At 45.7% G+C, this 24,419-nt stretch overlaps 1 protein-coding gene across 2 annotated transcripts in view; it reads right to left on the bottom strand.

Moving 5' to 3' along the window:
* Window positions 1-979: 979 nt before the first annotated feature.
* Window positions 980-24,419, bottom strand: part of LOC124043774 (histone deacetylase 4-like) — a 129,031-nt gene continuing 105,591 nt past the window's right edge. For both annotated transcript variants that reach the window (XM_046362715.1, XM_046362716.1), the window contains exons 21-25: window positions 19,087-19,205; window positions 16,349-16,482; window positions 8,499-8,583; window positions 8,119-8,254; window positions 980-7,786 (exon numbers count right to left, since the gene is read on the bottom strand). In XM_046362715.1, the coding sequence (XP_046218671.1) occupies window positions 7,759-7,786; window positions 8,119-8,254; window positions 8,499-8,583; window positions 16,349-16,482; window positions 19,087-19,205 (502 nt within the window). In that variant the 3' untranslated portion in view covers window positions 980-7,758. The remainder of the gene's footprint in view (window positions 7,787-8,118; window positions 8,255-8,498; window positions 8,584-16,348; window positions 16,483-19,086; window positions 19,206-24,419) is intronic.

Genomic DNA, 24,419 nt, shown 5'->3' with positions numbered 1-24,419 from the left:
TGTGTCGGAACAGCTGGAAAAAAACCCGTCACAAAATGTAATCATAATATATGCGCAAACTCTTCCGAACTGTTTTGGCTGCGAAGCATGCAGAGGCCTTAAGCCTCTACTGCTACCGTACATAGCAGTACGGTCAAGGCAGCTTCTCTCTTCGGAATACTAAATACTTACTGTACAGGTCTGAGGCCCCGTTCCAATAGTTTAGATTCATCCTTCCTTCTGACCTTAGTCACTGATCTGTAAGGGATTAGGTAAAGTGAAAAAGAGATTATTGGCTTCTTGTTTCATTAATCCGTCCCTCCCGGATCTGTGATTAAGGGCGAAGGAAGGTATACCTTTATTCAAACATCAATGTTTAGTTCCGGTTGCAGAACAATTTTGTAAATACTCACAGGTTGTCCACTAGTTTTCATCTTTCGGTTGAAGTGTGGATTGGGATGAGAGCGCCGGGCCAGTAACCAAAAGGTCGCCGGCTCGAATCCCTGAGCTGACTTGGTGAAAGACCTGCTGATGTGCCCTTGCGCAAGGCACTTAAATGTAATTGCTCCAGGGTTGCCGTCAATAATGGCTGATCCCTGGCCGTGAGGGTGTCTTAGGGGAGAGTGGGATATGCAAAAAAACAATTGTATGATATACACTTGTACATGTGTGAAATAGAACAAATGTTAGCAAGCATATAATTACTATTATTTACAAAAAGCTGACCGCAACATCAGAGCGGCTAAGACATGCTAAATGCCAAGCACTCAGCGACACAGACGCTTCATGCCTTTTATGAAAGGCACTTTGTGTTAACTCATTTAATGCATTCCGTTTCTGAAACAATGCATGGTCCTGAAGTTTGTCAGTATCTGGGTGTATGATTCATGTATGATTCAAGATGGGTCTCGACTTTGCATGACAGCCTTTTCCCCTTTTAGTTCAACCACTCATCGGACCATAAGCCCCCAGTGGGGGAAAAAACAACAACAAGGCATTGTGGTTTTTCCAAAATGTTATACTTTATAGTGTAGATGTCAAAAGATAAAATGTTAGAGCTAAGGTCCCGAGAGAGGGGAAAAGTATTATTCTGTAACAATGGAGAGAACAAGAGTCAAAAGAAAACAATATAAAAACAGATGCATTTCGTAACAGATGCATTTTGTAAACCTATAACTGTTCTTTTTTTTTACCACAGTGGTCACAGATATGACTGGCTGAAGTGGAATGGACAACCCTGACGACGATATAGACCATTCATCGGGTACAGAGCCCTTTGATATCTCCAGATGCCTCGGAAACAAAACGTCTCCCCGTCCCAACTTCAAATGATACAATGAGTTGGTCTGTCCTGTTTGCCTCCGCAGTTTAGTTTCCCTAAAACGTTTTGTTTTTTGTTTTTTGTGTGTGTTTGTTGTTGTGCACAAATACGATAAAATCTATTGTCTGTATGTCACAAGCGCTAGATAAAGATGTTGTAAAATGTTAAAAGTCGTTCCGTTTGCTGTTGATTTTTTTTTTTTTTACGTGTAAAAAGCACATCTGTCAGACCAACATGGAGCGCCGTTCTTCCTCATCGGCAAAAAAACAAGTTCTCGTGTCATGCTTCGCTCCCGAATCCTGATGCTGTAATAAAAACGTACTTCTGTCCATTCAGTGCTTTTTTCCCTTGTGCAGATAAGTTACAGGGACAGAGACAGGCATGCGGACACACAAACCATGCAGAGAAAGTTAGAGGTGGTGGAAGAGGAATGGTGCAGAAAAAAAACTACAGACAATCCTCAGGCCTTTTTGTGAGAACAGAAGAAAAAAAAGAAGAAAAAAACCCCCAGACGATAAAACAAATAAAAAAAATAAAAAAAATGGAATGTCTGTAGAGCACGAGAATATTCAAATGACTATCTGGACACTATGATAACCAGATAGTATAAAGTCCCTTTGAGAAAGATTGCTTGAATACAAGTGACGAAACCATAATTACCAATTGCTCAGGCTGGTGCATTCTGGGAGAGCTCTGGATGATCGGTTACTATTGTGCCCCAATACAATAACAACCACCACAACTGTGACGCACACTCGACTATTAATTCATACTCCACCCCCTTGGCTGAGACTGGATCCATTGAGATGACCCTTGACCTCACTAGTCATCTGCTACAGCCGTCAGAGAGGAGCAGTTTGGGCTGGATGAGGTCAAAGGGTGAGGGGGGGGGGACTTTTGATGGGTTAACTACGACTCCTGGGCTTATAGTGATTAATCATTATAGGGAAACCCTTGTGTAATTATCATGTCATTCCAAGACAGGCCCTTCAGAAAGAGTGGCGTGTATTCATGAATGTAAAGGGAAGCCAGGCTTCCCCCAAAATTGAAGAATAATAACATATAAAATAATTTATCTTTAGTCTCTCTGTGTTTCATCATTTTCCTTCAATTCGCAAGAGGCTGAATGTATCTCACCGGAGAAAGCATCCAAGCGAGCGAAACAGTGCCGTTCTGTCTCTATGTGTAGGCCACCTATCCGATGCTGTCTGGTCAAAAAGAGTATGATATTGTTGCTGCCCATAGCATTGAATGCAAGGGAAGCCAGTGAGCATTTACCTTCCTTGATATTTTTTTTTTACACAATAACAGCCAATCAGCCTTGAGCTAAACTGAGTGAGCTCAACTGTGAATGGTCCTGGCACACCAAAAAAAGTGTTAAGGAAGTCAGTTTGGATTTTGCTTCACACTAATCACATCAAATGAAGCCAAATGTCATTGACAGAAGAAAACTTGAATTGTTGCATCTCGTTGTGTTGTTGTCCTCTGGTGGCTAGCTAGCTAGCTAAAATGGTTCCTTTCCTAAATGTGTCATGGACGGAGATAGGGATTTGGACATGTGGTTTTACTTAATTATTCATACTGGCCAATGATTATAACGGCAATTCGGTTCTAACCATACATTGTGCCTCTGGCCTGAGAGGATGGAAGTTCAATATATAGCTAGATGTAGTTGGTGAATGTTAATTAGCTGGCTAATTGATGCCCATGAAAGGAAGTTAGGCTAGCGATTTTTAAATGTTGAAGTTGAAATGGTGCTGGAATAGTGGAGGCAGCTCCTGTTTTCTTTGCAACTTGGGTAACTCTCCGGTGGCCTAAATCAAGTTGTTTAGTAGTCCAAAAATGTCAAGAAACATAAACTTGATTGACCATGCTGTAGGTCATGTAACTGTTTGTCACAATACACTTGGTGGATAGATGTTCCACTGGATAGATGTTGCTCCACGGTTTTGTGGTGAAACAAAGCTGTGGTTGAATTTATTCTGCCACTTTGTCTCCTTATTGTCTCGGCCTTAGGCCTATATATATATCACGGTGGCAAGGCATATGAACTAACAGGTTATAGAGCAAACCACGCAATTATCACAACACATAAGTTGTAATATGGCATTTTGTTTACTGGCTTGGCTTCCCCGGTGATTTTATCCACGCACCGCTACTGCTTCTGAATTACACATCCTTAGATAGTATACAGAAGGTTTTTGACAAAACACAGCTAGAGTGTTTGGTTGCAGGTCAGAAAGTGTTAGCGACGTAAGAGTGTGAAATTCCACTGTAACCCCATGTTTACATGGGTGGGTTGTCACAATGTCTTAATGGAGAAGGAAATTAAATATAAGAGACAAGCGACTTGTCCCTTTCCCTAAGCCCTTGTTTGGGGACAGCATTTCTACTCCTCTATGTAGTGTCAGGAAGTATTACTAGAGCCCAGGTCAGTGGCGCACACTGTAGAGAGACTGACATCAAATGGGATGCTACTGTACTGAACCCTCAGCCAATGGCAGCCAGGAATAATGAACAGTGCCCTCAGCGACACCAGGAAGGGCCGAACCAGACCAGGGAATGAAACATGAGCATATCACTTTGCAAATTCAAACGTTCTTTTCCCAAAACAATATTGCAATTTCTTATAATATATAATATACTTATAGATTTGTTGTCATATATAAATTTACCATGAACAGCCAGCATAGTAAATACACAATTGTTGGAATCATTATACAAAGTAGAAATATTTCCATCCCACCCCTCACAACCCCAGAACCTTTCACCGTGAAAAGGAGCTGCAACAAATTGTAAGAGAGAGAAAGAACTCGAACGAATACAAAATGGCAGGAAAACAACTCAAAAGCACAAAAAGCAAAAGACACTGGAGTCCACCTCTAAAGACAACAAGGACGTAACAGAAAGAGGGAAAAAAAGAGACAACGATGGGTAAAAACAACACGGATGGAGTAGTCATCAAAACAATCGCGGCGGAAACATCTCAAGGAAAGATCAATGTGGAATCTCTTCCGTTCTTCCTCGTTTACCAACAGTAGGAAAAAGTGATTATGACGTCAATGGAACAATGTCGAAGGTAGTTGCCTACTTTCATTCATTCTCTGCATTCTGAGCTAGAGGTGTTTGTGAACTAAGTCAAATGTATGTCGTTAGAGACACAGTTATTTAATGCGTCTCACACACACACACACAAGGTTAAAAACACTTTCCTGTACCTAAAAACACACACCTAGCAGTAGCTATGGTGACTGTGACAATGTATAAAGGGTTTGTTTACTGGATTGTGACATGTGACACACACACACACACATGCACTTAGTAGCACCTGACACTTGGTGAGCTGCTGTGCCTAACAAGGAGCGTGGATCAAATGTCAGAGAATATGGGTGCCACTTGCTCCCCTCTGTAAACTCACAAAGGTGGTGCACCTCTGTCTAACTGCTCTGTCACCATGGTAACACAAAGACTCATGAGATTTGATTGTTTATCTTTGCCCTGTCTAACTGCTCTGTCACCATGGTAACACAAAGACTCATGAGATTTGATTGTTTATCTTTGCCCTGTCTAACCGCTCTGTCACCATGGTAACACAAAGACTCATGAGATTTGATTGTTTATCTTTGCCCTGTCTAACCGCTCTGTCACCATGGTAACACAAAGACTCATGAGATTTGATTGTTTCTCTTTGTCCTGTCTAACCGCTCTGTCACCATGGTAACAAAGACTCGTGAGTTGTTTATCTCTGTGAACAAAGCCAAATGAACGGCTAATTGTGGGTAGAGTCCCTAAATGCAGGTAAGAGCGTCTGAACGTTTTGAAGGGTGAGGTGTGTAAGATAGAAATTGGTCAACTGCTATAATTCCCTCACAGAGAACAATTTTGAACGTAAAGTCATGATAGCGATATCTGTCCTATATGGCTACAATACTACGTGGCAACAGGCTATTGAGCTGATAGCAACGTCACGCTTTGGCATAATTTCTTGTCTTACTACTACTATTTTTGAACAGCATTCTAGTTTAAAATGCCAAATCTCTCTAGAACAGACTACAGTGCATGCTAGCTAACTCTTTCTTAGAGGTGGCGTGTATTTGGTAAAGGGTTTATATACCAGAAGAAAGCCACATCATTGGCTGACGTTTCAAACATTGAAGGCTCTCGTTCCACTGAAAAAGACTCAACCATGTCAGTCCCTGTGTAGCACGGCAACTACCTTCTAAACGATAGTAAAGGGGTTACGACAAGTAGTGTTTGACTTGGAGTTTGTGTGCCGGTAGTCAGCTGCGGGGAGCTCCTGTCCAAGTCAAGTACTGACAACAAGGTCAAACGGGACAGGGTGGGACAGTAGGCTCCAGGGAAGTCAGGGTAAACATGCCAAGGGCCTCCAGTCTATGTGCCATCGTTTTGGCATCGCCAGTCTCGCTACCACACAAAGGAGATGAGATGTGAGAGCGATAGGACGGCACACCTCTCTCCCTCCAAAACAAATTTAAGGCAAAGCTCTTGGTCTTGAGTTCGTCGTGAAATCCACCAGGCAGGAACTGAAAAAGGCACAAACTCACAGTCTTTTTACAGTCTGTTCATCTCAAACCAGAAGACCCGGGGACTCATTTATCAACCATTGCGTACATTTCTTACTCAATCCTGCCGTACGTGGACATTCTAGGATTTGTGTGCAGAAGAAAATGATTGGGATTTATCAAACTGTAACATCAAACGCAACATATACGCATGTTTTCACTGATTAATCAGAGCCATACTATATTTGCGCGCTGGTGAACGAGCTTTTACAACCCTGCCTGGCAAAATGCCCTCCGTTCACCTTTATTGGTAACAAAAACACCATCATCTGCTGTATGATGAAGAGAAATTGGAACTGGGCCGTGATAGTCACTAAAAGAAAGTGCAATGGTAAATGTGATCACCTTTCTGTTAGAGGTGTGGGGCCGAATGTTTTCATCTTTTGCAGCGACTTAAAAAAAAAACTATAGAGCATGCCAAACACCGGCCATGTATTCGGCAAGATGAATTGTCTATTGAACAATTGAAAAGTAAATGCTGCTCAGAGACCAGACTTCTATGCAACATAAGAGTTGTTGTTCAATATTTCCTTCATCAATACACGATTGTGTTTATATTTCCTGCTTTGGCATCGTCTCTGAGATGAAATGGGCTGCGATGTCGCGCTCCTGTCGCACAAGAATACTTTAGCCTAGCTATACTGTCATAGGCTATTTACTTTCAAGCATGCTTGGCTATTGAATGAGAGATGGCTAAATGGTAGCGTAATATTTGTTGTGTAGCAGAAATAAACCAGTCATGTCAGAAAAGGAGACATGTCCCGCAATATGATTATGATTTAGGTCTATATAATAAAAGTTAAATAAATATATTAGGGAACATGCTGCTATGTGATCTCCTTACCAACGGCAAATGCATCTGTTTTATCATTAGGCCTATGTTTTAACGTCTTTTATTAGCCTACCATTATTATAAATTCCCGTGCTTTAAACACCTCAATTTCCCCTCCCAAAATAATCATATTTGCTTGCAATACAGTTGATGAACCACTAGAAGTTGTGAGTGCGCATGGTCTGAGTTTTCAGTGGATATACGCACACTTTCCCATCGAGTTCAAAATGGATAAACACCAACCTTTGCGTGAAAACTGGCGCCCGCAAGGTTCAGACTATTTCTTGTGCGCACGCACCTTTGATAAACGAGGCCCCGGGTCACCTGTCCATCGTGTTCCCCTTCTCTTTTCCTCGCTCCTCTTCTCCAACCAAAACAAAACAAACGCCTGCTTTTGCCAATCGAGAAACGCGCCAAGAAATACCAGCAAACCCTGCGACATCTCTCCTTTCTCAAAGTCTCTCATGAATGGTAACAATCAAACATTCGTAAAACAAAGTAGTAATGACATCACAGGGCTCGGTTGTGGTTTTTCGTGAACGGAAGAGGGCAAAGGAACAAACGACTGAAAGAAAACAAATGAAAGGAGATGGCTAAATGAGAAATTCCGTGTCTGGAGCAGTACTTCGAACGTAGCGAGTGTGTCTGTTCCAAAGAAGCACAGACACTCAATGTTGCCAGCGTGGGATGATTCAAAGTCCCCTTAGATCCCAGCGGTCCTGGAGTAAAGACCTGACAAAACCCGGAAACCCGGCGCTCCTTGTGTTCTGCCTCCCCTCGTAGAGACGGAACCACACATCGGGGGCGTTTTAGTCCGAACACTCGGGGCGAGTGAGATAGTGATGTCTTCCATTTCTGTTTCATACCGAGTCGTTCTATACGTTGCCCCCCGCCCCCCCCCCGGGGGGGCTGGTGCGCCTCCTGGGCAGGGTGCGAGTGGGGTCAAGGGGTGGGGTCAAATTGAAATGGAGGTTGGCTGAGTACTAAATGGGAGACCTATATTGGAGACCTTTGAGGGTCTCTGAATGGTGAAGGGGGCTTGGTCAGCCCTCCATAGGCTCCTCCTCGCTCCTGGAGAAAGAAGGGACAATGACACCTGTCACAGGCAGCACTTCCACACTACACATGTCAACTGCAGGAATGTGTGAGACCTGTGAGTATCAGAAACCTCTGCACATCTAGGTTGGATCAAAATGTTTTTTTTTTATTGTACTGAAGAGCTAAGCTTTTGGTCGATGTGACCTTGTAACACACACACACACACACACACACACACACACACACACACACACACACACACACACACACACACACACACACACACACACACACACACACACACACACACACACACACACACACACACACACACACACACACACACACACACAGGAGGGACATACTTCCTCTGCTTGTTGGCCACAGAGAGGGAAGCCATGGCGGTGACGGTCTCGGCCTCCTCCGTCTCACACCGGCAAGCCTCGCTCAGAGAGTAGCCCAGCGTGGAGGCCCCGCGCTGAAGAGAGCGCCAGTTTTTACCTACAGGACAGGACAAAGGTGAAAGGTTAAAGGATCATGACTATAACATAGAGCAACTACACCAGGGGTCAAACAACTTCCGTCATCCAGGGCTGAGTGCTGCTGTTTTTCTTTTCCGATCTAAGACCATCGTTGAGAGTTTACGGTGAATGCACACTTGCAAATCAAACCCCTGAATCATTTTGTGGTTGTAGCACATAGAGTGGGGCCATTTCCTGTGTGAGTAGAGTAGAGCGACACTCACTGTGTGCCTCCAGCACCTTCTCCATGGAGTGAACAGCGTTGGGGTTGGGCCTCTGCTGCATCACCTCCTCAGGGATAGGATCCAACTGGGGAGAGACACACATACACACTGGAGTGAGTGACAGGTTACATACAACACGGCAATAGCGGAACAAAAAAACTGACGATCCGAACTTGATTACTTCTGACTGTGGACTTCTGCCCAGTGTTGAATCACCCAGCCAGCCAGCCCAGCGGTGGAGAACAGTTGGACGCAATAACAATAGGCTCACAGATGCACTGCAGCCTCCCACTCAAGGAGCTACTCTCCACCACAGGCTACAATGTGTGCTTTTGTGCTGGGTCCCACTTTACACACGCGCACGCACACACACACACACACACACACACACACACACACACACACACACACACACACACACACACACACACACACACACACACACACACACACACACACACACACACACACACACACACACACACACACACACACACACACACACACACACACACACACACTATGGGAATACTCTGTTCAGAGAGTCAGACGAAGCCATGAAGGAGAGGAGAGAGGAAACGGGGGCATTCCCCAAGCTGCCTTTCCAATCCGGAACGATTCCATTTCCCTCTGGCTCACAGTGTGTGCTGCTTTTTTCACCTTGTGAGCAGAACCCCCCCCCCCCCCCCCCCCCCCCCAAAAAAAGCCCCAAATACTTCTATGTATAAACACCGAAAGAAATATAGGCAAGCAGCTGTATTTTTTGCCCTATCATAACCTTGCTCAAAACTGAAAAGTGGAGGAGAAACATTAGAAGAAGGAAGACTAGAGGAAAGAGAGGAAAAAGGGATCGCCGGTCGGTCCCGTTCGGCCAAGGCTGGAAGTTTTCTTTTAATTAAAACAAATAAAGGGTGGGAGGGGGTGAGGAGGGCGACGGGAGAGGCCAGTCTAAGGAGAGGGATACTTTAATCCGGCTGTGGCACGACAAGCTGCATCACACACACACACACACACACACACACACACACACACACACACACACACACACACACACACACACACACACACACACACACACACACACACACACACACACACACACACACACACACACACACACACACACACACACACACACACACACACACACACACAAGCAAGCGTGCAAGTAAGTGTGCAAGCACGCATGTGTACACACGTGCGGACAATCACTCACACTCTCACTCACACACACGCAACATTTTCTAGCCCCTTGGCCTCTTTATTACAGCCTTACATATTCTAATCTTCTTTCAAAACACGACAACACCTTGGGAGGGCTTCCCTCAATTGAACCTGCATTGCTGTACAGTATCTCATAATGTTTTGTGGTACTGCAAAACACACACATACTGTTGTCCTATCATTCACTCCCTTGAGTTTGAGCAGCGGTGGTGCACATGGATGTCCGTCATGCAACTCCAGCACCCTTTGAGGAAACAGGCCTCAGAGCGCAGGTCTGTCAGCACTAAGATCAGGGGTTGGCGCTGGTCCAGTGCACACATGCATGTACAGACAACAGAGCACTTTGTTCAATCTAGGCGTCACTTATGCCAGGCCACCGGAGAGCCCTAAGTGACGCCCACCAAGTAGAGGGACCTTACACTCAAAGCACGTTTAAAAAAGCTGGGACACACTGCTAAACCATTCAAGTACTGCTGAGTTCGGTCCCTATCACTCATCCTTCTGTCTAGTTTTAATCTTACTTTCTCTCGTTCCTCACAGGAACGAGCCAAGGCTCCATGAATGTGTGCCCACTAATGTGTTTGTGGTTTTCAGTGGATCACTTCCAGTTCCTAGCAGCCCAGTCATCTCTCCACCACTACCCCCTCCTCCTCTACCTCACTACTCCAGGCCTCCAGCCTGGCCTTGCACCATAGCCAGGGAGGGGGTCCCCACACGGGGCCAGGACGGGGGGCTCGGTGGGCTGTCTGTCTTGTCAGTTTGACGAGCAGCTGTGCCGCACGCCTATAAACTTTAATGGCTCTTGTCAGCGCGCTACGGGCCTGCCTGGCAGGTATGACACACACGGCGCTCCCCACGGCATCCACCGTGACGCAGGACGTTTATTTGAGTTTCTAACCCCTCTAACCACACCTCTCTTCCCTCTTCTCCACCTCTCCTTCATCCCCCCATCTTCATAGCGAGAGAACCATTGCCTTTTTCCAACAGAGAAAGCAAGCGAGAGAGAGAGAGAGAGAGAGAGAGAGAGAGAGAGAGAGAGAGAGAGAGAGAGAGAGAGAGAGAGAGAGAGAGAAGAGCTTTTGTTGGAGGACAGTATACTATCACTCTGTCCATTGCTGCCTGCCTGCTTAAATCCAAATCGATCTGTTTGAGTGTGTGGCACGGCTTTCAAGCGCATGAGGGGGAAGCCAACAAATAAAATACAAATTCTGGGGAAGGCGGTGAAACCATAACACTGGGTGGGAGGAATTTGACTTGTTCAGTAGACTCAAGACAGCTATTGTTTGTTGGTTGCTTGGTCGGGGCGACGGATCGATCGCTGACACCAGTTGATTACGCTGTGCTAGTTTAACGAGCTAACTACGTATCGCGCAAAGCAGGTGATCTTTTATGCAGCGTTGGTACATTTCTGTTCGCTAAAGAGACTGAAACGCTTAAGCCTGAGAGGGCCAGGTGAAATGGACCCTGCTTACTGTAGCTAGAGTGTAAACATCAGGGATAACTTCGTCAGCGACTAGCAACAATCGGCGTGTTGGCCTGTTGTTTATCAAACAATTGCTAACGACCCCAATTTGGAGGAGGGGGCGCAACATCTGTTTGAGAACATTTGTCAATTAGTCACGAGGTCAGAGTTGACTGGCATCGACACCAATGCATCATTCATGAGAAATTTAACTAGAGAGGCTTTAGTGATTATACACTCAAAGCGTAAAGTTGATTCACCGATTTGTATTACCCCCCCCCCCCAAGCTAATCCAAGCCACTTTCAAAGGAAACCCAATGCTCGCTATAGCAAAGCTAGTCTTAACCTGGCAATAAAATGGGGGAATATGTTTCTCACTGTGGAGTGCCCAGTAAAATGCTTGATGGACACACTACAGTCACACAGGAGGCAGTGGGGCTGTAAACCCAATCTTGACGTTTGGCCCCGATTGTGGACCTGTCTTAACTCCTAGTATGTCTACATTTGAGACCTTATTCTTGGGCCAATGAGAGACCAATGATCACTTCTGGTAATACATTTTCGTTTCGTGTTTTAGTGAAGTCATTTTTAGTGTTGCTCGAATAACTGAAAGCCCTGCCTCTGACTTCACAAACAAATACAGCAGCAGACTATTATCTCTACGTAACACACACACATCCGTGAACACACACGACCCCCCCACCCCCCCTCTCTATCCGCCACATCAAACTGCCGCTGGCGAGTCATTACGCTGCATTCCAACTCCACTACACTTGACCTTTTGCAAAACACTCGCATCCGGCCATTTTGATTAGCAACGTTTTAACTCTCTTCTTTTATCTGTTTTCGTCTCCGCTGCCTTGCGTTTCTCCCTCTCGTGCCATTACAACTCGCTGAACGGGTCATCACACTAACGAGGGACTGATCTGCACTTGTTCAAAGACTGACAGGGCTCTTGCCAAACACCCAATGAGAAAAGGCAATGGAAAAACACAGTGGGTTTGGCCAATCACCAGTGTTTAAATACGGCATCCGCTCACAGCCAGTCAAAGGCAACTAATGAGCCGTGTGTTCTAGCTCCTTATCAATGGGTGTTGTGGCGTTGCGTTTTTCCTCTTGCCCAACACCCGGCGTGAAACTCGAACCCCAGAGCTCGCTGGTTTATGACAATAGCTTCCTCCCCCGACTTCAAATGATTCCCCAATTTCCATTGATCCTGCGATCTCGCTAGGCCTATTGGTGACCCTGTCGGGAGAGGTGTGAGGGTAACCACTTTCAGATGTGGGCTGGTGACGGGTTCCCGGGGAGGAGGGAGAAAAGGGAGCCTTACAGGGCCAGGGCCTCTTTTTAGACTTCCAGACTCGCTTTGACCTGCCCATTGACCCCACAAAACAACCCTCTCTACTGGCTACTGAAACATGAGACCATCCCAGCCCTAACTTTTCCAGGAGTAGCCTTCCATTCTTCCTCCTCTTCTTCTTCTTCTTCTTCTTCTTCTCTCTCCTCTTTCTCTATCCTCCTCCATTGCCTCCATGTATTAAACCAAGTCATTACTCTCAGTGGTAGATTGGAGGAGAAGGGACTTTGGAGAGTGGCGTTGCAGGCTCCCGGTGGGATGTTACTGTAATCGTCGTCATGGCAATGACCTCTGAGTCATTCAAAGGCACCAGTGCAGGTAAACAGATTACAGTTATTGCATTAAAGGGCCAATCAACAGTTGCAACAACGGTTTTTGGACTCTTGAAGAATATTGATTAGAAATCCCTCATGAGCATAGTTCAACTGTCTCACCCCATCAGAATCAAAGCTTGTTTTATTCTAATGTTTGTAATCAAAGTAAATGTAAACAAACGTATAGTTTCAAAACATGGATGGTCAGTCCTTGCATCCATAGCTCGGTTTATGAATTTGAGAGTGGTTACATTTCTCCAGCCCCAACCCTTAGCTTTTTACCAAAACAGGGGCGGGGTCAACACTGTGTTATTGTTTCTACTGCTGATTGCCCCTTTAAGGCTCAACAGAACGTTTGTGTAGCTCCCCCTCCAAAGCAAACTTTGTCCCAGCTCAGAACTGTTAAGATCTAGTTCTTCTGACAGGTTAGCATTGCTGTGGGGCTTAAATTTCTCTCCAGGCTTTGAGGTTTCTTTGGTGGGTTTAGAACGGTTTGACCGTGATCCACTCCTCTCCAATGCCACAGCTGGTCCCCGTCACTCTAGATCGAAGACGCAACCATTTTTTTCGCTGCTTTCCCTTTCTCTGGGGTGGTTGGTTGCGGTGACCACATTTTATTAGCGTCGGTTCAGCATTATTGTTCTGTTTGTTTTGCTTCGGGCCCAAGATCCACATTGGAGCAGAGCCATCTGGTCTTTTACGGTTCCAAGAGCTTATTTACTGCCTTGTCTGGAGGGAGGGCTGGAATAACACCGGCACCCAAGCCAGTCCTCTTATCCCCCAGTCCAGTCTCACCAGACCGTTTTATCTCTTCCTAGCATTATCGACCTGTTCTCGACTTCGCCAGCACCTAGTGCAATACTAACAGTGTGCATGAATAATCATCCCGCGTGTACATCCATAACTTCACGGGTTAGCCAGCTAGCTACCTTTCCAATATCTCTCACTCATTGTCCATTTTGCTGGAGTAATACGCGCCGGTGAGCACATGAAAAGAAATCCCAGCGGCGCTTCCAAATTTGTTACCCACTCTATGATCTTATAAGGTAAACCGAGATGCCGAAAGCTCCTGTTTACTTGCCTTTGAATCATGAGGTAGCATTCCGTTTGACAGGTTTACAACAATAATAATACACTTACACACCACTCTTTGGTGCACTATTATACCGAGGGGCAGTACATTACGGGTTATAGCCACGTACGCCTCTCGTTAATGGAGGTTTGAAAGTTGCACTGGGCTAACTGGCACACGGCTTAAGCAGGTTCTCTCCTTGTCTGTGTCCCACCCTATCCCCTAGATAGTGCACTACTTTTGACCAGGGACCACAGGGCTCTGGTCAAAAGTAGTGCACCATATAGGGAATAGGATGCCGTTTGGGACTCGGATCTTGTCCAACGAGAAGAAAACACATAGAGGGTGTGTGTTTGTGGCCTGGGCTGGTCTGGTCTGCAGCAACACTTAAGAGACGGTCACTTGCTCAAAATAAATGAAGTTTCTACAAACGCAGGATGCAGGGGACTGGAAATTCACTACTATCAGAGGTTCTATTTCAGCCTCTGACCACTGCACTCCCTCTGTATTAGACATGACATCAGCACTTCATCTGTTTATACTAGTCAAGGGACAGCACTAGTCAAGGGACAGCACTAGCCAAGGGTCAGCACTAGCCAAGGGACAGCACTAGCCAAGGGTCAGCACTAGCCAAGGGACAGCACTAGCCAAGGGTCAGCACTAGCCAAGGTTCAGCACTAGCCAAGAGACAGCACTAGCCACGGGTCAGCACTAGCCAAGGGTCAGCACTAGCCAAGGGTCAGCACTAGCCAAGGGACAGCACTAGCCAAGGGACAGCACTAGCCAAGGGACAGCACTAGCCACTGGTCGGCACTAGCTAAGGGTCGGCACTAGCCAATGGTCAGCACTAGCCAAGGGTCAGCACTAGCCAAGGGACAGCACTAGCCAAGGGTCAGCACTAGCCAAGGGACAGCACTAGCCAAGGGTCAGCACTAGCCAAGGGACAGCACTAGCCAAGGGTCAGCACTAGCCAAGGGTCAGCACTAGCCAAGGGACAGCACTAGCCACGGGTCAGCACTAGTCAAGGGTCAGCACTAGCCACGGGTCAGCACTAGCCAAGGGACAGCAGTAACCAAGGGACAGCACTAGCCAAGGGACAGCAATAGCCAAGGGACAGCACTAGCCAAGGGACAGCACTAGCCACGGGTCAGCACTAGCCACGGGTCAGCACTAGCCAAGGGTCAGCACTAGCCAAGGGACAGCAGTAACCAAGGGACAGCACTAGCCAAGGGACAGCAATAGCCAAGGGACAGCACTAGCCACTGGTCAGCACTAGCTAAGGGTCGGCACTAGCCAATGGTCAGCACTAGCCACGGGTCAGCACTAGCCAAGGGTCAGCGCTAGCCAATGGACAGCATTAGTCAAGGGACAGCAATAGCCAAGGGTCAGCACTAGCCAAGGGACAGCACTAGCCAAGGGACAGCACTAGATAAGGGTCAGCACTAGCCAAGGGTCAGCACTAGCCAAGGGACAGCACTAGCCACGGGACAGCACTAGCCAAGGGACAGCACTAGCCAAGGGACAGCACTAGCCAAGGTACAGCACTAGCCAAGGTACAGCACTAGCCAAGGGACAGCACTAGCCAAGGTACAGCACTAGCCAAGGGACAGCACTAGCCAAGGGACAGCACTAGCCAAGGTACAGCACTAGCCAAGGGTCAACAGTTATGGTGGCATACACACACACACACACAGACAGATATAGACACTGAAGCAACCATACACTTTCCTCTCCATTTGGTTACAGTATTCTTATGGTAAAGATATTCAAAGCGCCAAAGCATGTTATCATGGAACCAAAATCTAAAATTATATCTAAGCCATGGCCAAGAAAACACTAGACTCCATCCATTATCTTGTGAAAAATCAGTGGGCCTGTGCCATGAATCACAGCAGACAGAAGGCTCTGGTCAAAACGAGTTCACTGCGTAGAGAATAGGGCGCTATTTGGGACGAAGACAGACAGTTGGCTCAGCTCCAGGTCCAGCCTACACACATCCACAATTAACCTCAGATTCTTCAACTTGACCGTTGTTACTTCCTCCCTCTCCCTGGCGGTGGTATCCTCCCACACTGGGCGGTGGGGACAAAAAGTGAGAGGGGATGGAGAGAAAGAGAGGATGGAGATCTCTGTTAGCTCACTGTTCCAGCTCTCTCCACCCCCTCTCCCTCTCTCTCTCTCTCGGTCTCTCAGTGGGCGGCGGCATTGGGCCAAAGCCCTTTCAGCACCACACCTATGACTGTGCCAACTGCCCTGAAAGACGGCATAACCACCCAATCAGAGCGCCGTCTGAGCTCTATTCTCACCTCCTGATTGAACTGGATGTGTAGAGACACTCTCCCTAAACAGGTGGAGAGGCAAATGAATGAAAACAAATAAAGAAACCCCTCCCTCCCTCCATCCTTCGCTCTCAAGTGTTACCTCGATTCCTAGCAGAGCAGAGACGCAGGCTTCGGAGGCGTCACAAATAGCAGTGAGGTCGTGGCCCCCCTCCAGGGCCAGTACCATGCGGCCTCCGGCTAGCCCCATCAGCTGCCTGGTCAGGTATCCAAAACCTGGGGAAAGGAGAACGCATGAGGTTGGGGTTAGAGTTCGTCCATGGCGACTTTGGAGCTTGGACGGCAATCAAAGAAATGCATAGAGAAAGCGAGGGGAGGCGGAGGGATAAAACAGTATTGCATCATATTTTCTCGTTAGATTTAAGAAAGAGAAGGCACCAGGGACTTACTCGGCCTAAATGCATAATACGAGCCAGGTTTATTTGGAATAAATGTGGCTTAGTGTTTTGGCTCAGGCCACCTGTGTCTGATCCTCAGTATATCCTTAGTTTTAGTATATGCATTCCGCCATAACACCCTACACCCTCCTCAGACCCCCCTCTCTTAGAGACCCAGCTTTAGGCTGACATCTCAGAGATAGTTTTAGGGAAAGCTCTTTGCTGGTACGCCATACTGCTGCTCTACCTGAGCCAAAGACAGACGCTTCCGAACAAAGTCGATCCTGTAGCTTTGTGAACGTGAGGGGAGGTTACATGGACAGGGCCAGAACATTTGGATCTGATCGTGTGTGTGTCTTGTAGGTGGGACTGTGTAAGGTAATGTTACTAGAGTCTGGTAACCTTTCGTAAGAGACTGTCATTGGCTACTTAGACTCTTTCAGATCAACCCAGCAAAATAGATCTGATTTTGTCATCTGTCAGAATAGCACATACCACGCATGCTGGCCAGCCACAATGTCTTTTAAATCTACCTTTTTTTTAAAAGTGTGGTTGCAAGACTCTTCCTCCTCATGGCCAGAACTAGTGTTTCTGCATTTACCACCTGGCATGGGCTCAAACACTTAGATCAATGCAGCCTTTCTCTGAAATGGATCGAGCAAGATTTTTTCTACTTAGCCGGACTCAGACAAACTCAAGGATTCTATTTTTGTGTCTGTACATACAAGGTAGTTTCTGGAGTGATTGCTAACTAATGTTAGCACAATGACTGGAAGTCTATGGGATCAGCTAGCGGATTGCGCTAACGCTAACAGAATAAGTTCAGTCTCAAGTCAAGTTAAAAACAAATGTATCTATACTTGCAATGACTGCAAATCTTTGACTATTTACTGAGGCTACCAGACAGCCCCTTTCATTATTTTGTCTACAACAGGTTTTGATGATGTAATTGTAAAATAGGGACCTTGTAACAGTCTTAAGGGCATGAAATCAGCAGAAGGCAAGGCAGGTTGATGCGGTCAGAGTGTAGATTTATTTACAGGTCTTGGTGATTCAATGGTAAAAGTGCCATATCATCCAAAATATACAAGGAGATTGACAAAATATACACATCCCAAAAGAAATAGCTCCTGTGTCAGACTTAACCTGTCCTATCTGAACCGGCACAGGCAGAGGGCAAGACTGCACAGCCTCCCCTTGAGAAAACAAATGTAATCTGTCTAACAGGAGCTCACGAAGGTACATACTGTATATTCACTTGGCCCCCTCCCAGGACCATACAATTACCCAATTGGTATTTACAACCAATAAACTGGTTCTACAATGTAAAAGGCCATTTCCATATCCATTGTTACATTGGTAAATTTTTCTTAATCAGACTTAATGAATATTAATGATATTTCCTCAACATTCATACATGGAACAATACTTTTCTCTGTTATGCAACACACTGACTCCAAAGCGTGGCGCGCAGGCCACCTAGCCTATTTCTATGCGCTCTGAGGCAAACGTGCTCCTATTACGCACAACCAGAATGACAGAGACATACAGTAGGACACAGACATACGGAACTCCGACATAACCCGGAAATATGAACAAACAAAAACCAGACATTGAATTAAATAAACAGAACTTTTAACCTCATGAGTCTCGTTAACATTCATGTGCACAATAAACATTGCGCACACTCCAAAGGGTAAGAAATGGTTGGCTGAATGAAAATCTATCTTATCAGACAGAAATGTGTTGCAATAAACGGTACCAGTATAGAATGATTTCCATGCTAGCAATTATTGTAGGATTAGATGGAATATAGATTTAGCACATATGCATTTAAATGTGTGAAAGCAACAGCAAAGAACAGTGTTTGAGTTTGGAGAGCGCCAGTGGGGAGACAAGCCTATGATGTGTCCTCACCACAGTAATAATACATTTGAACAACAAATTCCAAATGGAACCTCCATAAATAAATGATCAATTTCAACCAATTTTGGAATACCAAAAGACCAGCAGGCCTAATTGTGGCTTGATACCCCATTGCTGGTGAGCTTGCAAAGTAAACAGTCACTATTCTCGATCACCAATTATGATGGCAATCCTCTCTCCCTACAACTTCATCTTGGCACTGCACCCGCTCCTATAGCTGTACAGCAAATCAGCTGGTCCAATCAGAGGGCCAAATGTGCATTTCACTAGCCAATTTGTTGCATGTTTCTTTTGCGAGGCCCGATGCTGCGGCTACTGTCTCTGGCTGCGTGGAGAGTAATCCACGGAGACTCTGTGCCACAAAATGAGTGTCAAAATGTTACAAAACCTGGCCAGATCATTTAAAGTCATCAGTCTCAAGTCAAAGTCAAATCCCGAGTCTTGATGCTCCAAGTCAAAGTATTGGTGACTCGAGTGTGTTGGTGGAGAGAAAGGGGAAAAGGAGTAAGTCACTTACATTTGGCCGTCAGCCTGTACCCTCCCAGGGGTGACGGATGGCCCTCCACGGCATCGAAGCCAGACGACACCAGCACCACGTCGGGGGCAAACTCGTTGGCGATGGGCATCACCACTGTTCTGTGAAGGAGAAAAAAAGAGTGAGAGTGAGAGTGAGACAAGAAGCAGTCAGTGCCATCCTCCCCTTTAGTGACTAACCTAAACATACCTACTGGTAGACACCAGCTAGAGTCTGATGTTGGTACTGTCCACTGCAAACCAATTGGTTGGTTGGTTGTTTAGCAACAAAACCGACACTTGCACAACTATGGGGCAAATCAGACAGGGTTGGCTTAAATTGTTGACAACATGTAAACTATATTTCATCTCCAATTGTTATTGAAAACATACATCAATTGGCACAATGAACACTTGTTTCCTCTCAAATACATTGTTACAGTTTTTTTTTGCCATATTAACATAGACGTGTCAGTCAAACCAAGACATGGTATCAAGAACAAGATACAACGAGCTGAAACGAGACACCTACTATTCCCCACATGGCAGCTTCTTGTCGTTGTTACCTAACTAGCCATCCAGAATTACAACAACCGACAGCCTTCTGACCCATTGAAGTGTGCATATTGTTTTCGAACATTGTCAGCTAACCCGTCTATGAACCACATACAGTACTTACAGTGCAATGTACCTGGCCAATTGGCAGCCACTTTAACCCAAACATTTAGTAAACAACACATAACCTCACATTCAGGGAATCAAAGCCACAAATCTGGTGTTGGGAGGAACATTCCCCAACAAACAGGGCCGTAGAAACACCCAAAATACAAAGTGTGAGAGCAAGGAGGTCACATGTCAGGTAGTAGTGAAACTGAACTGGAGAGAAAAAATAATACACAATTACGCAATGATACTTTAGTTCGGAGAAGAGGCTATCTCGTTGTGTGGCAAGTGAGGCCTTACAATCTGTCCTCTCTCACACAGCTGGAGGAAGGAAAATATATACATTTGTTATCTATCTCTGTCATACAGCGACCTGTGGTTACAGTGACTCAGGCCTGAGTCCCAAATGACATCATATTCTATGGGCCCTGGTCAGAAGTAGTGCACTATATAGGGAGTAGGGTGCCATTTGGGAAACAACCCTCCATCTGTTGTGGCTATAGTTAGAGTGTTTCCCTGTACTCCTTGTACTCTAAGTAAAGCTTTCTTGAACCACCTGTGTAAATCATTTTATGCGGTCAACATTGTTGTCGTTGAACTGAGAGGAATCGGTCTGAGAGAGAACGTTAACAAATGTGCCTGTGACAACTTCAATGTTTGTCATTGTGACAGGGCATCTTTAGTGTAGGTTCCGTGGGACTTATCTGAGTGACAGTATGAACGGCTCTCCCAGTGCAGCTGTGTGCTTGGTACAAGCAGTAGAGCACACTGTGCTTTTTGGGGCCGGCAGTATTTGGATAGGCAGAGTATTGGTGCTGTGTGAGGGGGTGCCTCAGGGTCATGTTGTAGGAACCCACTACTTTGCTGACCTCAGGAACATGGCGGTTGTCTCCTGGCTCACTTTCTTTCCATCCTGCTCTCGTCGCCACAATTATAGGCCTGCAATGGGCAAACCCCGCCCACCCACACAGCTTTCGGCAGCGGTGGCCTCCCCCCAAAGGGAGAGAGAGGGAGGCGGTATTTTTAGGAGGCTTGGTACCCCAGACAGCTGAGATACACAGCGGAGTGTGTGCGTCACGGACTGGGTCAGCATGCCTCTGGTACTAGCTCAGCGGGCAGCGTAATATATAAAGCACAGGGATGGTGGACAGAAGGAGAGAAGGAAGGAAGATGAGCAAGAGATGAGTAAAGTGAGGAAGTGAAGGAGAGAATGATTGAGAGCAAATGAGAGTAAGATAATGATAGCATGACCCGGTGGTTGCAATACATGTAGGCTGCAAATATCCAGGAGAGATGAACCGAGTAGTACTGTCTTGGAAATATTTGTTCAGCTGCTTAGAAGTGCTCCCACACACACACCATTAATATCAAGCACATAAAATACCCCAACCCAAAGAGTGAGCTGGCCACAGGCACTCATGTGGCCAGACACAAGATTGTACGGGGGGGAGCTTAAGTAAGTATGGCGGTTACCATGGTGACCGGAGAATCACACACTACCCCCTCCCCAACCTCCCTCAGATCTAATGTGTATGGAGACACACACACAAGTCATCCCTCCATCAGAAGCTGCTCACATCATCAAATTCCCCATCAACAAACCCCCTCTAAAACAGACGACTACCTTGGGAAAGCCAGAGCGCTCAATTAGAGAGCAAGTGTGAGTGGAAACGAGGGCTTTTATAGGCGTGAATCAGTGGATGTCTATGTGGTGGATGAAAAACGCTTGGTTAATTATGCCGGCGGATAATACGTTTTAAATATATTTACGAGGCCGTCTCAGCTATGGGACATCCTGGGTTTGTGGGGTCGGATCCAAAACCCTACTGCCTCCGTCAGCTAGTTCCTGCCTGTAAAGTGTCATCGCTGAGGTGTGCTCTGGTTTGGATATCAAAGGAACATGTATACTGCTCTGCTCTACCCTGCCACAACTGTACAGTCACACCGAATGTGTTTGTTCAGATTAAAGGCGCAATATGTAGCTTTGTGTGCACCCCGACCAAATTCACATAGAAATGTGAGTTTTAGATTGGTCATTCTCATGGAAAACAAGTCTATTAAGGGGTAGATCCGTTCTATGTGTGCTATTTCCATGCTTCCTGTCCTTAAGTTTATTTTTTGCGTCTTTTCATTTTACCAGCTGGGCTCCCAAGTGGCGCAGCGGTCTAAGCCATTGCATCTCAGTCCTTGAGGCGTCACTACAGACACCCTGGTTCAAATCCAGGATGTATCACAACCGGCCATGATTGGGAGTCCCATAGGGCGGCCCAGAGTTGTTTCCAGCTACAACAGTCATTTACAACATTAGCAATGTCTACACTGTATTTATGATCAATTTGATGTTAGTTTAATGGACAACATTCTTTGCTTTTCTTTCAAAAACAAGGACATTTCTATGTGACCCCAAACTTTTGAACGGTAGTGTACATGCCAAATATTCTCTCCTGGGATCACTTGATTGGGCCAATGCTGACTGAGAATGTACAATTATGCCCACCTGTGTGTGGTATTGTCGTGACATTGATTGGCTCATACACAGCAATAAAAATATGTCAATTTAAGTTTATTCACCAGAGTGCTGTCCTATTTTTGTTCTTTGAATTATAATTAATGGATGTAAATTACAAACTTCAGAAGCCTTTTTAAACCTCCAATATACTACACGTTTAAAATGTCCTGCTTTGCAGGAAAGTTCTCCTGCAACAGGGTGATCAAATTAGGATCCGACACCTGGAATGACAGAGTGATTTCTACACATTGCACCTTTAAGGAAACATAAAGCTGAATAAAATGTGATTACAACATATTTAGGCATTACCTGTTGCACATTCAGTTTGTTCTTCAATACATGGACTTTGGTTGGACTGTGTAGGTATGTGTGTCTGTGTGTATGTGTAGCCCGGCAGTGTGTGTGAGCGTTTTTGGGAGGACCTGCTAAGCCTCAGGGTTGAACACCTCTTTCTCCTGAGACAGTCAGGCCTAACCCAAATCCCCCTGACCTACTGTAATATCATCATCACGCACACACATACACACACAGGGTGTATCTCAATATGCATACTACTGTGCTCCACACTGTCCTGCTACGAGTGGATTCTCTGAGGATGTTCTCTCGAATACGTTCTTGTGAGGACGAAAGTGTAGAGAACGCATAAAACATAACATCTGATAAGCATCGTCCAGCCAGGACAATGGCAACAATAGAAATCAAACAAAACAAAATGTTTTACTTCATAATAATCAGTTATCAATATGTGAATTGTAATAATCTAGCTAGCCAGCTAGTTAAACAAGCAAAAATCACCTAAAAAGAATGTAATGTAAGGTAGATGTAAATTCTTCGTAAGTAGCTAGCTACCAATTCTCCGTGGCTATCTAGCTAGCGAACAGTAGTAGCAAGCTATTGACTTTCTATTGGCTTGCAATCTATGCACACTACAGTGGGCATTGTAGGCACGTAAACATGCCAAAATTAACACAGTATGTATTTATTAACGTATCAAGATAAAATATTGTCATTAGGCAACATATGAAAATGGGCAACATTTTGTTCTGAAGTAGGAGTTGATTTCCTCACACTTCAGCTCAAATAATTCAAATAATCTTTTTTTTAAACGTAGTTTTGTCGTATTTCTGTGCATACCTTGCGTTGAAGCTTGCATTGATGCATGCTTCTTAACATGTACAAACAGAGTACGCATCCGAGAGACGTGCTCCATTTCACATCCGTTGATTTGGATTCATACTCCGACCCTCCCGCGCTCCAATGTGGCTGCTTGGAGCACGGAAGTATTCATTTTTGAGAAACCCCCACAGACACAAGTGTGTACACCCGCATATGCATAAGAACACATGCATGCACACGCGTACAAATATACAGTACGCGCATGTACCCATGCACGAGATAGACGACGCGCGTGTGACTACTCAATGCGCTCTACCTATAAGGCTCACCGAGACCACTGAAACCCCCTGAAGATCAGTTCCGCAGGTGGTCGCCCAATACGTCAACCTTCCCACAGAAGTGGCTCTGGAGTCCACTATGTTAATAATGAATTATCCTCCTCCTCTGATCTTTGCTGGGGCATTCCTGAAGCGATTGGATTTTTCACAGATATGAGAAGATGCGAAGAGCCACATCTCTCTCTCTTTCACCTGCAGTGTTTTCTTTACCTTTTTCCCCTGTGAGGTTGTTTTGTTTCACTTTGGGAGAGAACAAACTCGTTGGGGGCCTGAGAAGTCTGTGTAGGGGTAAGGGACTTTGTTCACTCATAGTTCACCCAAGTCCCCATCATTTCCACCATTCCCTGAATGCTTTGAGTGCTAAGACATGCAGCCGCACGCACACAAATGAACACGCTTTCAGAATGGAGGCAGCTGTTCACTCAGTGTTGTTGACAAGAACCGGGGAAACCTCCCTCTCTAGGGACTCTCTCCATCTTCCACTCCTCCTTTCCATTCCTTGCTTTAACCTATCCTCCGCAGAGCACCCCACCAGGGTGTGTGGTGTGTTTTCAAGTGGAGTCCTAAACAAGGGCAGTGAATGAGGAGGAAGATACTATAGCTTGACTGAACACACAAAAAAAAACTGAAAACCATACCGCCCAAAGCCACTAACCAACAAAGGGTTAACGCTAGCCATGCCTACATGTCAGGCTCAAAGGCTTTTCCGAC

This window comes from Oncorhynchus gorbuscha, linkage group LG09, assembly GCF_021184085.1.
Source record: "Oncorhynchus gorbuscha isolate QuinsamMale2020 ecotype Even-year linkage group LG09, OgorEven_v1.0, whole genome shotgun sequence".
In the NCBI taxonomy this organism is placed as follows: Eukaryota; Metazoa; Chordata; class Actinopteri; order Salmoniformes; family Salmonidae; genus Oncorhynchus; species Oncorhynchus gorbuscha.
This window is presented reverse-complemented; position numbering and strand designations above follow the sequence as displayed.